This window comes from Thunnus albacares, chromosome 21 (genome assembly GCF_914725855.1).
Source record: "Thunnus albacares chromosome 21, fThuAlb1.1, whole genome shotgun sequence".
Classification (NCBI taxonomy): domain Eukaryota; kingdom Metazoa; phylum Chordata; class Actinopteri; order Scombriformes; family Scombridae; genus Thunnus; species Thunnus albacares.
Genome location: NC_058126.1, coordinates 8,027,481 through 8,044,943, shown reverse-complemented (window position 1 = coordinate 8,044,943; position 17,463 = coordinate 8,027,481). Strand labels below are relative to the sequence as shown.

The 17,463-nt window shown below is 40.5% G+C and overlaps 1 protein-coding gene across 11 annotated transcripts in view; it reads left to right on the top strand.

Annotated features, from left to right (window-relative positions):
* Nucleotides 1-17,463, top strand: part of abi1a (abl-interactor 1a) — a 51,634-nt gene that overhangs the window by 18,075 nt on the left and 16,096 nt on the right. For all 11 annotated transcript variants that reach the window (XM_044339346.1, XM_044339348.1, XM_044339347.1 and 8 more), the window contains exon 3: nt 13,068-13,244. In XM_044339346.1, the coding sequence (XP_044195281.1) occupies nt 13,068-13,244 (177 nt within the window). The remainder of the gene's footprint in view (nt 1-13,067; nt 13,245-17,463) is intronic.

The following is a 17,463-nucleotide window of genomic DNA, read 5'->3' as shown; positions in this document are numbered from 1 at the left end:
CTAGAGCCCAAGGTGACTTCTTTAAATGGCTTGATTTGTCCAACCAAGAGTCCCAAACTCCAAGATATTCACATTACAGCCATGAAAAACACCAACCAGCACAACTTTGCTTGATAAATATTGAATTTCTAACTATAAAAATTGTTGTTGATTAAGTTTCTTTCAGTTGACTAATTGATTAATCCCATAAATTCCCAATCTGTGACTCATGACCCCTTAATATGGAGCAATATCTGCTTGCAACCTTATCACTGGTTGCATATTATCAGCTGTGACCGGTTTCAACCAAATTATTTGCATAACTTTTAGAGGCCGGAAATTAAAATGATCTAGTAATTTGCAACAAATAATCAAAGATTAGATGGACATCTGAGGAAATAAACATCATTTGGTGCTGTTTCTGCTTTTCCTACTCTCTTCTACTTATAATTTTGCAACCCTTCAGATTCATCTTTGTGCTCTCGACCCCTTGTTGGGAACCGCTCGATAAATCAGTTAATTAACTAATTGGTTCACCGCTAATCAAGATGTCAATGGAAACTGCTCATTTTCTAGTGATATCAGCATTTTGTATCAGTGTAAACACGTTTAGCCTCCGCAGAATTATAACACTAATTTGTTATAATCATCACCTGAATTGCTTATTGATATTCAGCGGGTGTCAGGGCCTTGTAGCATTATGACTGTAGCGAAATGTGTGCGTGCAGCTACAGATGCACAAATGTTTGTATGTTCCCCGCTGTCATTGCCATTCACAAACTGCAGTAGTGAGGCGGAAGGGTTGACGGGAGAATAGAGCAGCTCGCGGGGTTTCCACCTTGTGCTGCGTGTGAAGTGGCTGCTAAGAGGCTGTGAACAGGGAGCGCTTTGTCTGTCCGGCGGAAGAAAATGCCTCACATTGAGGACTTCTCTGTGATACCCCGAATGGAGAGAGAAGAGCAGGATAATAGTGTGTGTGTGTGTGTGTGTGTGTGTGTGTGTGTGTGTGTGTGTGTGTGTGTGTGTGTTGGGGGCTCATTCAGCAGCTCCTGTGTCCTGATGATGTTTTTTTTCCCTCTCTTGACACGTCTGAAGTTACACCGAGTTGCAGTTTTTCCCCGAATCTGACCTGCAGCACATGAATTTTGTTTTTTACAAAATTGAACCCCGATGCATGCAGCTGCACAAGACTTTCAAAAATCAGAAATTGTCATTGTTGCCATGACGATAAGTAAACCCTCCGTCGTTCACCTGAGACGGTCGTAGCTTTGGAAGCCTGTGGCAGCTCGGTGAAGTAAACGTTAGCACGGAGGATGAGACGTAACAATGGAACGATAGTAGATCACTTCATTCAGGGAGACGCCTCGGGCCGACACATACTGAAACTGAAAGGAAAAGAGCGGGTACACCCAGAAATGATGTCGTGTTCGGGGTGTAACAGTACATTCAGCTCACACTTACAATATCTTTCAAAATGTTGGAATGAAAACAAACTACTTTTTTCCCTTTTTTGAGGAAAAAAACAAGGCTGCAACTCACAATTATTGCCATTATCAAATAATCTAATATCTAATAAAGGGTTTTTTTTAAAAAGGTATTGGTGCGAAATGTGATAATATGATCTCTTAAATATAAAAAAAGTTGCATTTTTCAAGCAGATCTTTATCACCACAAAGCTTAACTAAAAAATAGATAAGAAAGATCTTTATAAAGATGAAGAAAAAGTATCTTGGTTGGCCACAAACCCACTTTAAACATCTTCTCACCACCACACATATTTTTAGGAATCTGATAAACAGACCTCTAGTTAGTTCACAGAATTACATTTTATTTGCTCTCGGTCATTTAATCTGCTCACAAACAAACATTTGTACATTTGAGAAGTCAAAACTCGACAAATTAATATGATATTTTCCTTTATTTTTCAGCTTCACAACTCTTAATACTGCAACGGTTTGCGTGAAGACGTACTATCACAACCGTAGTGCATGCATGTCTTCATGAGCACATACAAACATAAAACAAACAGATAAGATCATTACTAACAAATTGAGGACATAGATCTCAAAATAGCCGGTGATGCATTCACACTCGCCAACACCCATACACATGCTGATCTATAAATGAAGACCCTTTGATGTTCCGTACGCTTGTGGTTGAGATAAACTGTAGCGCCGCCGCCGCCCCCCTAAGAAACTCCCCTCAATTCTTAGTAAATTCTTTTATCCGTTGAAACGTTCTTAGCAAAAACCAAACTACCAATTTCTCTGCGTCTGTCTCATGACAGCACGTCCGTCAGACAGGAAATACTGAGTCAGCCTCAGGCAACAATTGTGGGAAACTGGTTAGCAAAACCTTGAGTCTTTTCAAGACAATACAGCTTCAGTGAAACACTAAAAAAAAAAAAAAAAAAAAAAGCTGTTTATCCACTCAAACTGTAAATTAGACCACTTTTGATGCCACTAATGCACCATTCAGTTTTAATTAATCAAGAGGTGCTCATCTAATGGAGCAATTATTACTGCGGTGATGAAACAACAAGATGAATTTATGGATGTGAACGCAGGAAAAAAAAAAAAAAAAAAATTAACACATCACTGTATTGCTGGCACAGCTGTGTTTGCAATGATGTCAATCACTTTGTTTTATTTTGCTTTCACTGGTCCAGATTTACATTTGGAGCTGGCCAGTGTGCTGACTGAACCCAGTGACCACAGTGATGAAGCAGCACTACAACAGGCTAGCAGCTGACACACACACACACACACACACACACACACACACACACACACAGACATCTACCATAAACTCCCAGTTTGTTCTGACAGCTGTGAGGTTCACCGAGATGCTGTTACTACAGTTACACAATATTCTCGTCTGATTGCATGAGTCAGCCCACCGTTCGTCTTCAAAGTAGGGATTCAGTTTTGTGATCTCAGCCTGGCAAACATTTGTTTTGGTCATTCTTCATTCCTCGTATTGTTCGGTTGCATGCTGTTACTTCTGCTTGCGTGTATGTATGTGTGTGTGTGTGTCTGTGTGTGTGTGTCTGGCCATGACAAGGACACACACACACATTTGCAAAGTCTTGGGGTTGTGCGTGTCTGTGTGCTGCAGTGCTGGCTTTTTGACCTCCCGTCGAGGAGGAATGGCACTCATCCAAACAGGAAATGAAGCTTTATAGGTCTGTGTGTCTGTGTGTGTGTGTGTGTGTGTGTGTGTGTGTGTGTGTGTGTAGTCCTTGTGTTTCCTGCTGATCCCACTGCTCGCATGTGTATTTTGGTCTCTCTCCTGCCTCTACCAGTGGTCTCTCCCACTCGCCTGGCTGTGAAATGAGACACTCTTTATTTCCATGCAGAGTTTTCCTGATATTTTACACTTATTCTACATTATTCTTTCTCTTTTGTGGAAAGTGTGTGTTCTAGTAATGTGTCTGTGTCTGTGTGTGTGTGTGTGTGTGTGTGTGTGTGTGTGGAAGGATCTTTGTGGTGGCCCGTTGCCTCCAGGCAGTGGTTGTTTAAAGGTTAAAGACGTGGGTTTGGTACTGGAAAGTAGCAACTTTGGATACAGAGAGCGTCTGGGAAATTTTCTATTAGGATTTTTTTTAAAAACATTTATTCAAGGGAGGGCAGCAACTGACAATTATTTTGATTCTTGATTAATCCTTCAAATAATTTTTTCAATGAATCGATTTAGCCTAATTGTTGGGTCATTTTAAAGATATATAAATCACAAAAAAGTGGCAAATCTCAACATCTGAGAGGCTCAAACCAGAGAATATTTGCCATTTTTTGCATGATTAAACAACATAAAATTATTGAAAGATAATCAAAATTGTTGCTGATTAATGCTCAGTCATTATTGCCAAATATTTTCCACAGACTTTTAAATGTTTATCCAACATTTGGTGTTTCCTCATTTCATAAGAGCTACGATAGCGTGTCCTCAGTTCCTCAGTTCCTGTTTTTATTGAGTCTTTTATTTATAACATAGTCATTTATTGTTTGTGTGCGGATGGGGGGGGGAGGTTTGGGGTTGTATTGTTTTTATTGTGTGAAGCACTTTGTGTTACATTGTATTTGTATGAAAAGTGCTGTACAAATAAAGTCTGATTGATTTAACAGTGAAAACTCAGAACTATCTAGTGAAGGGTGAAGTTTATGTGACGCAAAAGACTGAGAACATTTATCAAATAAAATGCGAAATATCTGTAGATTGCAGCTTTTTGCAGTTTTTCTATCTCTATATTTATATGTATGTATAGTTAAAGAAAACTAGCGATAGTAAGATGACATATTCATGTCTGAAAACATGTGACGGATATTTCCCCTATTTGTATTTTTTGCAATTGATTAAATAATAATAAGATTCGATTTTTGTGGCACATTTTTGGCATCCCCTTCATCTCTGAGCAGCTAATAGGAGTCAGCAGGGGAGGAAATTGAAAGTCTTAAAAAAAATTCAAATGAGAAGGGAGTTTCATTAACCAGAATACTCATCTTGTCATTGCCAATAACAACCCTCTCAACATGCAGCAGTGAGATGGTCTTATTCTGGTACAGTGTTAGAACTACAACTAACAATTATTTTCAATCATCAATTAATTATGTTGAATATTTTTTCAATATTTTTATTTTTTTCTTAGCTTCAAACTGTTGCGTCCTGCCAGGTGTGTGTTCCTGTGTGTGAACGTGAAGCATCGCAGCACATCTGCATGTCGATCATGACTCTGTCCTGCATGAATAGAGATTAAATTTGAGTGAATGATGATGTGAAATGACTGGAGACTGATGTTCAGCGAATCATCATCTCCTCTACTCTGTGGGTTATTTCCTCTCCTGCTCTTCCTTCTCCACCCCCTTTCTCTTCCCACTGCAGAGCACCATCATCATTAACCAGTACGTTCTTTCCCCACTTAACGGCCCCCCCCTGCAATTACATCCAATCATTACACCTCTGTTCTGCAATTCTTCCTTGTCTTCCAGTAATGTCGGCAATTGTTTGATGGCTCTGTATAAACAAGACTGATGATTTAATACTTATCTCCCCTCTCGGAAGGCACAATCTGTCGCTGAGATTCAGCTTTTGCTGTTCTTTATGTTGTCTTGGCATTATGTAGGCTTATGCACAGCTTGTATGTAAACCTCAGAGCACAGTCTTTGTGTAACAGAAAGAGGTCTTGGCCACAGCCCAAAAGTTAGATTGGTAAATGTCATCTGAGGTGTTTCCATATGTGCTGTGTTGGCAAACAGAGTGGCCACCTTGGCATGCTGGTCCTGACTCTATTTAATAGAGGGTTTTTTTTTTTTTTCTCTCTGCTGGGTGAGTGGGAGAGACCATTTCTCCAAGGTTTCACCCTTGTCCATTCCTCACAACCTCCGCTTCTGGCTCCGTCACACCACACATGGGTTGTTAGATTTACCAGAGGAATCTGGTTTTTGAGGGATGTTCAACAAGAAGCTGCCAAACTGAGAACTCCCTACGGGGCGTTTGACCTCCCCATTTTGGCTCCAAGTGTAGATGGAAGCTCCGACATGCTCCGTGTTGCACTAACTGCTCAGAGAAACAGCCCCACCGAAGGGCCTTTTTGTACAACTGTTTGACTCCCCGGATGACAGGCTTCAGATGTGCTGGCTGTAATCACGCTGAGAAACAGAGACCAGACAAAGAGGCATTTGCTCTGCTTCAACAGCCGTTTTGGCTCAGCGCGGAGTTGGGAGTGTTGGATTGCACGGCTCCTACATATGAGGCCTGTGAGAAGCAGAGGACTGAAGACTGGGAGCTACAGAGAGAAGCAGGCGTGTGACTGGTAGTTTACCAGTTCAAATCTAGGACAAGGTGCCCTAAAGCAGTAGCTTGTTGGGGGTTGGGACCCCTTGAGGGGTTACAAGATCAACTTGAGGGGTCATGAGATGATTGACAAGACAACGTTTTATATTTTCCAAGTCGCTAAAATGCATTGAAACGTAGGGCTGGCTATTGTTTTAAAGTTCTTAATACTGTTAGAAATACAGTTAGTTGGGTTTCAGTCCTGATATCATAATTATACTTTTTCAGTACCGTGCTTTGAGGAATAAACACACTTTCAACACTTATACAAAAGAGCCAAACCCAAATGTTTTGTCTGAATACAGGCATCTGTGCAAGAACATTGCTTATTTTTTAAAAAATGTCCAAAATTGGCAAAATTATGAGTTGTCGACCTGGTAAACTTTTGCTGTACTTGACAGTTTTCAAAACTTATTGCTACGAACTTGTGCTTTGAGTATCTGTATCACTGAGTGTCATTGATGAGGTTTGATATCTAGAGGGGATCTAATAATCAATCTTTAGTTAAGGTGATGATAAGATTTAGGAGCCCAAAATATACTCAGCTAAAGATGTTTTTTCCATGTTCCCAACTGGTCTGAACTGTCGTTTGTGTAGAAAAGTCGAACTTGTAATTGGCTTGCAACAAGTTCAGGCATCTACTCTTCAGGATGTAAGACAAAGTGTTTGTTGTCTTCTTGCTTCCCTCTTACAGTCATACAGTCAGTAACCCAATGCAATTAAAGGCAGTTGCCAGTTTCTTCACCAACAGGAGTCTCCATACAAAATGATGCAACAATGCCACAAGCTGCCTCGATGACATGTTGACAAGCCTGCGCTTCAACGCTCCACAAAGGCAACATGATCAGTACTCTTCTTTGAGGAAGTTATTTCAGGAAATGTAGGAAATAACTGTAGTAGACAAGGCAGATTGAGAGAAAGTGGGTGCATTTAAAAAAAAAAAAAAGCACACTTCGACACATACAACACTGCATCATCAAATAACTGCTTGAACACACTGAGCATCACAAATTGTTCAGATCCGCTCTCAGGGTTGAATGCGGGTAAGAGTGTGAACTTGAAGTAGGGTATTGCCAAGAAAAAGCACTCACACTCAGTCACCTTTTCCCAGTTAAAAAGCAGATATGTTCATGTCTTCATCAGGCTGTCTTTACCTGTTAGCAGCTGTATAAAATCCACAGTAAGCCTGAAACTGAGGTTCAAATGTGTTTAAATGACATGTGCTTCTTAGATATTATCTCCTTCGTAATCCTGCAGAACAAGAATGTCCAATTCGTGGACTGCTGTAAAGCGAAGCTTATCCCAGCTCTCAGCCAGAAACGGCCTTTAATAAGATCCTCTGCCACGTCTTATTTCATAATCATGTAGTTCTGGTTTATGATATTACATGCCTGTAAAAATAGCCCTTGCCCGTATGTTCTTGGACAGTGTATGATGGGAACTGAGTGCGCATTTTGTGTGTGTGTGTGTGTGTGTGTGTGTGGCATCTGAGGAGCAAGAAGAAAATGCCTTGCTGCCAGTTTGTAGATGATTATAAGATTTAAAAATATTCAGTTGAAGTCTATCATTAACTGTTGGTACATTTGTCTGGTCTGGCTAGTCTCATATGCTCACAGATACTTTGGTATGTTTGGTAGGGTGTGTTTGTCTAGTAGTAGGCTTTCCCCTGTGTTGTGTGTGTAAGCTCGCAGTTCAACCCCTACTACGCCTACTGTTCACGCTGTGCAGCCGTTCCTTTTTATTTTGTCCGTGCGTTTGTGCATAGCTGGCATTTTATTGAGGATATCATCCCGCGGCCAGTCTGTCAAAGCGCTGAAAAGGCAGGTTTTTTTTTTTTTTTTTTGCCCCTCACCAACATGTGCTGAAGTGAAACCGGCTGTTTCAATTCCATATCAAAGTCGAGAGACCTGCTTTTTTTTCTTTTTTCTTTCGGGTTTCTCCTTACCTCACTCTCCAAAACAGTGTGTGTTTGTCTTGTGGGAAGTTGTGATGTTACGTTTGCGCAAGGCTTCGAAATTCCATTCCTGGCCTTTTGATTGGCTGTGCCACCGGACTGAGAGATTTATGCCCCTTTTGCTGATGTTGTGTGGATGCATTCTGTCAATGTGTGGCCTGTTTCCTAAATACTCCAGCCCTACCCAACTCCACCCCCCTCAGTGCTAGCAGTAAAAATCACTATGAGGTAGAGAGGCTGGGTCAAAATCGCTGTGGGAGGAATCCTAGTTCTACATTTTCAGATTTACCATCCAGCATCATAATTATAAAAAGGTGCTGGATTCAAAAATAGTGTCAGCACCTGCATACTTACAGTATCTCCTTTGCATACACCTAATTTACTGTCTAACTTTTCAGGCAAGCAGACCTTAATCACAGCATGAAACTTGCCAAACCCACATTGGGCAATGCACCATAGAGGAAGAGTCATTATCAGTTAACAAGCCTGAGGTGAAAGAGGATAATACACCTTTTCTTAGAATGCAAAAACATTGCACAGTCATGTATGAATATGTTTCCTTCTAGATGTGATGATCTTACATTTTTACATGTTTCTTAATGTTTGTCAAAATAGCTAACTACCAAAACAAAGGACCTCACCCAGAGAAACATAACATAGAAGTAGAGGAGGACAATATGGACACAATCCTCTATCAATGGTATGTGTAATTTACATCAAGGCTTCAACATATATTGTGATATAATTGATTTTCTGTAAAAATCATTTGAGAAATTGTTGATGGATAAATTAACCAGACAGGAATGGCAAGCAAATCCAGCAATTAAATTAGTACTGTACTACCAAAATCATGTAAAAATCCAATATTGTCATAAAGCAGATATTGAAATGATAGATGCCACTGTTTTAAAAAAAAAAAAAAATATGGCAAAATCTATGATGGTTGACAAATAAAATCTCTCATTGTAGGAAGTATATTCTTGTCAATGCTCATATATAAAGCAAAACAAATATAGAACAAAACATTGAGAGTCGCAGTGTAGTTTTTTTGGTTAACTAAAAAACACAGGGTCTCTATCAGTGCAGACATAGATAATAGCATAACTGTCATATCAAGACCATCGTTAAGGCCTCTAGGCTGTTGAGAAGCGAGCATATGAATTCCAAAAAAAAAAATTGAATGAGTATTTTCACCTCTAGAAGCCCAGAGATCCTTTACTTTGCTAATCCCATGGAATCACCCTCTTTTCCCAGATGAAATTTAAGCAGTTATTGGAAGTTATAGTTATACAGGAAGTAACTAATTTAAACCTAAGACCAACAAATGTGCACCACCTTTGCCCTAAAGACTATTGATGGATCATTTAGTCTAGAGGAAGCTGAACTTTACAACACTGGTTGTTTTGCCTCTCCCAACCCTTTGACATTCCTAAAAGCAATCCAACACTGGCCAGTGTGGTAAACATGGCAGTGCTTCCTCAAATTACATGATTAGCCTTCAGGGTGTTGGAGTTCAAACATTTAAAATAGTTGACCCTCTGTCTATTTGGAACTGTAAGCTTTCCAAGTGCTGCCTTAACAAAAATGGCAACATCTGGATTAAAAAGAAATAAATAGATCACAAATATTTAGACTCTTGTTGCTATTAACAACACAACAAAAATTTCTCATCGTGGCAACTACTGCACTGACTCACTTGTATCCCAAAATTGGAAGAACTTGTGCAGTCCAAAATGATCTTGACTGGGTTTTTTTTTTTCCCCCTGTCTGGTTAGAGCATGCGGATGACGATGATTGTGTTGGCAGCAGTTCCAGTGTATGACTTAGATCCTCAAACTAGTCATATAAGTGGGTGACTCTTCTCTGTGTGTGGGGGGAATGGGGCGGAATTAGAAAAATGGAGAAAAGACAAAAACTAAAAGGATGTTGGATGCGGAAGAAGAATCACGTGGAAGGAAGAGTTGAGGGTAATGGAAGCGATGATTAAAAATAAAAAAGCAGTGCAAAGAAGTGGAGGCCCTTAAATCCCTAAAAGCCTGTAGCCTGATGGACAAGCCAAACGCCAGAGCCAAAACAGCAAAGTGTTCTGGGAAAACACCCGCAGGCTTTCAGGCATATGGCTGACAGTGGTTCAGAACACATGTGAATCATCCACCTTTCAGTTTGGCAAGATGTTTTCAGCGTTCAGTCTCTTTCCACCCAACAGATGGACCATTGGGATCAAGTAAACACCCTTTTAGTACCAGTCAATTGAAGCGATTGCACACTCGGTGAAGGGAAGAGACAGTCTATTAAGTAGCCATTGCTCAGATTGAAGCTCCCCCACTGGGTCAGCTGAAAGGAGTCAAGACAGAATACGCTTTTCCAGTTGGACCTTTTGCATTTTTGTCAGATCCATTTAACGTTCTTTGGACACCGGTCTTTGGATCAGCAAAGCGCTCTCGACAGGGTGCAGCCTCTCGCTGTGTGGAAGTTTACTAAAGACAGAGGTTTGGAATTTGGTCTGCTGTCAACACTTGTGTAACATCAGCCCATACTGTTACAGCAGGGCTATTTTCTCGGCATACAGGAAGGAGATGAACTCACACCATGTCGCCTTCTCACTTCCCCCCTTTGCCAGCTGCAATTCTGTTTGTCCACACACTGTTCGCTGATAAGGAATACGCTCAGCCAAGACCAGATGCTTTCCCAGTTTAACCTCAACATTTCTGCAACAGTTATCTTGTTTAGGAGGAGTTGCTTTCGGTGGTTTGTAGTGGGACTTTTCCTCTTTTTGGGTTCTCACTTCCCCATAATATCTTACAACAATGCACCATGCCCATGACTTTACATATTCCAATCAGAGGAGAGGCCAGCATGTCGGGGTTATAGTGAGGTGAAATGAGGTACAAATTTTCTTTTAGAGGTAACACCAGACCTTAGATGTCTGAGCCAATCCCTACTCCGCCTTTACGCCTTTCTCTGTCTGGGTCTATCACCGCCCTTCACTGAACCCCATCACTCCCCTGAAAATGGAAATTGGAACCCAAAGAGAGAGATTAGATTTTGGTCCAGTTTTCAGATGATCATGATTTATGACAGTTTGAAATGTGGGCGTTATCTGTGAGCAGCGGAGTCCATCAGTCAGCTCAGATCCCAATCCTAGTGGAGCTCTCACACGCTGAACTTTTAAAGCAGACTCCTGCTTAAATGGAATATTTGTGCATTGGTTTGTTCGATTCACTGTGAAGAATTTGTCAATTTCTATTTCATATTAAGAGACTCTCAGGTTCTGGCAGCCCGGCTCAAGTTAAAAAAAAGATGACTGTAGTCAACACTCTGCCGTCCTTTTTAATTCAAACAGACACAGCCGGGCATAAGAACAGAACGGATGTTTCCCCTTTGTATGGGAAGTCTCTGTGGGAGCAATTATGTATGAGCAACTTTGCCTGTTATGAAATATTGATTATTCTTTTTTCTGGTAATTTTGAACAATCCACTTTCTTATACCCTTGCGTGTCCTGTAAGAAATAAAATCTGCTTATAATCATTCTTTGTTAATACTAGAGTTCTTTTGTCAGCTCTCAGGCCAATATCTCATTAATGTCACAATTTAAAATTAAACTTGATATTGTGCAGGGACATCGGGTTGACTGCGCTGGACTGGATTTGCAAATAGGTCTGCGTGAGTGCTGTCGATTCCCTCAACTCTGGGATGAGTGATACTTGAAGGCTAAGTCGGCCATACAGTGGAACCATGCAGAATAAAGAGACAGAGCTCAGTCAAGCTCCAGATCCCTGTGGCATGAAAGGAATCCTCTGTTGGCGCTGGTTGCTGACTTCTACCCCCCCTGTGAGAGACCATTATTTTACTGGTCTGCCCTCAGCGGACATTGCAGTCTTTCATCTCTCAGAGGAAGGCCAGCTGCTTCGGGCTCCTCTCTGCTCGGTGGGAGAGAGAAGGCAGATCAGGGGACGGAAGATTTGACGGTCGTGATGTGTTGTGACGGTTGTGACATGACGGTCGATATCCCGCTGCGATGGCATTAACGCTGAAAAGATTGGTCTGATTAGTCAGTCGATTGGCAGAAAATGAATCACCCAACTGTTTTGATAATAAATTACCCATTTTTTTGTCATCGATCAAGCAAAAAATGCCAAACTTTTATGCGGTCTAGCTCTCAATGTGAGGATTTGCTGCTTTTCTCTGACTTATAACACTGAATTGAATATCCGAGGATCTGGAACTGTTTCCTGACATTTCGACAACCGCAGAAATCAATGATTAATTGAGAAAATAATCATCTAACCAACAGATGATGGAGAATCATGAATTGCAGCTTTAGATGATTTTAATTAAATAAATGGTAATTTAGGAGAACCTCTTCATAAGCATTCCCTCTATGGTAATCTATTTTAATTTCATGAAATAGATCATGCAAATCTATTACAGACACACAATGGGACTGTTGAAGCTTTATTATTCTGTAGAAAAATAGACTCCTTATATGCCACCAACTAACAAAGGGTTCATATTAACAAAGGTTTGCATGACATAGATTCACACTGTGTATGCAAATGAAAGTATTGTATGGATACTTAATTAGGTGACACATGAAACTGTCCTAAATTTCACTCTAATCTTAAATACTATCAATCAAGTTCTTTCAAAAATCTAGTTTAGACCCATTGTCTTATCCAAGTCATGATCCAGTAAGATGTAGGACTGGCTGCAAACATACAGCATGAAGGGTATCAACAAAAGGATAACATGATCTTGCAGTTCAGAGATGAATTAGAAAACTATGCACGCTGCTTAGTCCAAATGACAAAATCACCTCTTAAAAAACTAAAGTAATTAGTATTTATAACGGTGACTGGGTAGTTAATCAAACACTGATGCAGTTTCAGAAGGAAACCCTCTTGGGCGCTTTTCTGATAATGCTCAAATTTAAAATTCATGAATGTATGATTTGTGTATTTGTGCTACCTCTATAATTCACATGCTTACAGCTACAGTAGATTCAGGGCCGGTAAACTCATTCTCATCCATTAATTTGTGAAGCCAGAATCGTTCAGAAACACGTGCCTCAGTCATTATGGTGTGCAGGACCTGGTTTTGTACCACAATCGATTTTATTAGTGTGCACAGGCTGCATAAAAAGATTAAGACCTCTGTGATGAAAAGAACTGCCTCATGATTCAATTAAACCTTCTTAAGCTGCTGTATGACAAGTTAATTCAATCCCAGAGGTCCCCCGTTGTACCGCGTGTCTCTGCGGTATTGATCACATCCCCTCTTCTATCCTCACTGTGTCATTTACAGACGGTGGACATCCATAAAGAGAAGGTGGCCAGGCGAGAGATCGGGATCCTGACAACCAATAAGAACACGTCGAGGACCCATAAGATCATAGCGCCGGCTAATATGGAGCGGCCGGTCAGGTACATCAGGAAGCCCATTGACTACACTGTACTGGACGATGTGGGCCATGGTGTTAAGGTGAGCAAATATTCTCTTTTTCCTTCCCGATTTCACAGATTTTTGGATCCGCTTCGGCTCCGCGATCAGATTTCTTCATGCTCACTCCATTAGTTTAAGACCGCTTCTGTTCTTCCACTTTCTTGTTCCACTATATCTAATTTTCTTCCGCTCCCCCTCCTCTGTTTCTTGCCAGAGGTATTCCTATCTCCCTCCTTCTCTTTTTCTCTCCCACTTCCACTCATTTTCTCGCTCACACTCTTGTCTCTTGTGCGTTCTCTTTCATCTTCAGAAGGCACCCCTTCTGACCCTACAGGAATATGTTTCAGTGTGGGTTGGTGGGAAACGAGTTGGGGGTGGAGATGAACTAAAAAAGTGATTACATCATATAGCTTTCAGAAAACAGCTCTATTCTTGGAGAGGGTTGTGAAAACGGCAAGCGGAGACAAATTTGTGAGACGTTTTTAAAGGCACTTAGGCCCGGGCCGCCCTCGTAATCTCCCTCTCCATTTTCTCTAAAACCCAGTATAGAGGAAAGATGTTACAATTAGATTTGTAGTTTATTTTCACATCAGAAAAAAAAAAAACTGGGAAATGAGGAAGACGCAGACTTTGATGCAGTAAACTAATGAGGTAATAAAACTCCAGTAATCCAAGTGTGACATTTTCATTCCCTCTCTGCTATAAGGGCTTGCATTAGGGGTCACTGGGTCATCCTGACATTGGCAGTAATGACATCATTTCCTGATGGCTCCAGGCGTTTTAGCGATCTCCGTCATCCCCCTCAAGCATCCTATGTCCCATCAATCAGCCAATCAATTGCAGCTGTCAGACAGATTGGATTAGAGGCCCGCCATTACCGTCCCGTAGTGTTACAGGCATTGATAAGGCAGGATAAAAGCCATTGTGCCACTCTCAATTTACTGTGCAGGGAATTACATCGGACACTTCTGTCATGAGGGAAGGGTGTGATTGTTAATGGGATGTGAAATATTTTATTTGTTTCCCACCACAGAGACCACATTTTCACACAGTATCATGACCACACTTAAAAGTAACACGTAGAGCATTTGGAAGATGTTTTATTACATAATTCTTTCCTTTTAAAGTTGCTCCTTAAAGGAATACTTTGACATTTTGATTTATTTGCTTTATTGCCCAGAGTTGGATGAGAATATTGAAACCACTCACATGTTTGTACACTAAATATGAAGCTAGAGTCAGGAAGCTGTTAGCTTAGATTAGCATAGAGACTGAAAAAAAGGGGGAAACCCAGCTTGGCTTTCTCCCAAGTTCCTGAATTAGTCTACCAACTCCTCTAAAGCACACAAACAAATCATATCTCAGTTGCATGCTGTATTTTTTTTTTTTTTTTGTAGCAATTAGCGGCCGGGCACAGTGAGTTCCTGGTCACCAAGAAATAGTTGTAGCACATAAAAACTTTTTTATGACTTTATATAAATAAATGTTGAATTTTTTTTCTTTTATCTATATGTACTAGTTTCACAAATGAGATATGTGTTAATTAGTGAGCTTTGGAGGTGCTGGCAGGCAGATTTTGAGCCAAGCTAACGTCCGGTCATTATGCTAAGCTAAGCTAATTGGCTCTTAGCTCTAGCTCCATCTAACTCTTAAAAATAAAGCTAATGAGCGCATTTTCCAAAACTATTCCTGTGCTCATTTAATAGTATGTAAGTATAGTAATATAATATATTGAAATTCTGTAATACTATTTTGTATTTATATGAATAGCTTAATTTTTGACATTTATAAAACTGTCTTTTCCATAATTTTTCATTCTGCAAAGTCTTAATTTCCATACATGCATGAAAGTACATTTATAAAATGTATTCAGTGGGTGTTCTGTAACTTCCGAGCATATCATATGATATATCATGATCAGGAGACGGAGTTTGCCCAGTTTTCATGGAATTGTAGATTTTGTTTTATTTTTCTCTGAGCAATTCTTCCATAAAGTTCTCAGAGAAGAATCGAAATCTACAATTTTACAACAACAACAACAACAAGACAAAACTCTATGTGCTTATGAAAGTCATGTGATATGATGGAAAGCTTCACAACAGCCACCAAACGGTCTCAGAGGGGAGATTGTTTTGCTGTTGCTAAGCTCAAAAATGAATATATAATTTTATAATGTCCATATTTCTTAAAATGAAATTGTTTGGTGACTCACAGGAATAATAGCAAACAAAACCACAGCGAGGTTCATGTGAATCATCCACAGTCCCGACTCTCCTGTTTCTGATTAAATAAGAGTTGCTGAAAATTCGGATACCACTGGATGGTTGCACAATAGTGTCAAATTACCGAAGCCATCGAGCTTCACGGCTGCTTTTGAGAGTATTTGATGCATCTATTTTAAGAACATTACGTATCACTCTGGGCCTAATCTCAGCGGATTTACTCCTTGAAATGTCTTTTATAAACGCAGCGTATAGTCAGTGAATGTGATGGGGAACACACACCCACACACACACACACACACACCCGCCCGCTCCTGCGTGCACACAGCAGTCCTACATCACTCAACCTCCTCTCATCTATGCATGTCACAGCTCAGAGAGCCAATCAATATTCATATGAATTCATATAATATCCTGTGATGGCTGCTGTCACATGCCTGGCTTTTATAGAATATCTATAACCGTAGCTTACTTAATGACCAGAATCAATACTTTAATGGGAGTTTAAATCATATCCATCGCCTCCAGTTAACTGTGAAACTAGCTGCATTTGCCCGGTGTTTGGATTGGCCTAAATGTTCAATTGGTTTTACGGCTTCACACAGTGTTTGTATAGTTAAACACCAAAGCGTGAGCTGTGAAACAGAGGAGAAACTTCACGTAGCGCTTGCATACATTATTGAACAGAAGCCGCTCTCAGATCAGAAGGAACGATAAAGGAGGAAAAAAAAAAACGAGGAACTGAGAGAGAAAAGAGAAGGTGAAACTCATTTTGTAGATAATCTGATTCTTCTCTGAAAACAGCATCATCATATCGATAACGCAGCCCGTCTCATCCGGAACCTCATAACTGACAGATCACGGTGTTCCCACATCTCAAGGCGTACCGACATTGACATGATGCTTTTTTAGCATTAATACGAAAGATGAGATTTATTCTTCCAGTCAGCTGATGCTTAATCTAGTCAGTGGGGCTTTCAGGAATCCTGGGACGATAACGTCAGGTGTTATTTTTGAAGCTAGATTGGAATCTTTCGATACTGTGTGTTGTGTCAGTTTTTAATTTACAAGATTATCTTAAAGGGATTTAGGGGGAGAGAAGGTGGGGGGGGTTGATATTTTTTCTTACTTGAGATGACAAAGTAATGTTTTTTTATGTCTTTGCATGCAGTTTGAAGGTCTGTTCATGTATGCGCAGTTTAACGCTACACTGAGGTCAGCAAGTCACTCTTCTCTCGAGTTTAACCGGCTAATTAATGAACCTGTCCATCACGTTGTTTTAAGAACTGATGGCAAGGTCACCGAGTCGATTCCCAAGCTGCGAATTCTTGATTTTAATTTTCCTGTGGCTCTAAAACTTTAGCCACTGCTGTCAAATGTCACACCCGCTGGGATAATTGCTCACTATGTATTTGTCATCTTCTTTCAACAGTTTTTTTTTTTTTTTGGGAAGGAGGGGGGATGACTACTCTGACCTTAGGAAGTGTTTCAAGGCTCACCCTGCCCTGACAAGCTGCAGCGCTCTAGATTTTCACCCTCAGCACGACACGTTAAGCCTTTTCGGACTCGATATCGACCTTAATCTGAACCTGTCTGTCTATAATTCAACTTGGACGTTACTAAAGTATTTCCACACTGACTGTCTGGTCGGTGCCGTGAAACGGAGAGCGCGCCGTTTGCCAAGAAGATAAGAGAAGGCAGCAGTAGGTCTTGGCATTTATAGCATGACCTAGATTGTAAATTGAATCTCGTCTAGCTCTGATAACCTGAGAAGAGTCGATTTTTGAATGTGAAATTTACCCATTTTCACAGCAGCACTGAAGGAGTTTTCTGTTGTTGTTGTTTTTTTTAAAGAGGCAGAGATCACTTCACGCTGACCTGTCCTGTGAATTCACTTTCAGTTTCTCCTTCTCTCTTGTGGTCTTGAGATGCTACAGTGTTTTCTGCAAAGGCCACTGGGGACGCTGCATTATAGATGAGCCACTTGACTCTGCAGTTGTCAAACTGCAGATCAACCCCACTGCTAGTTTGGCTCC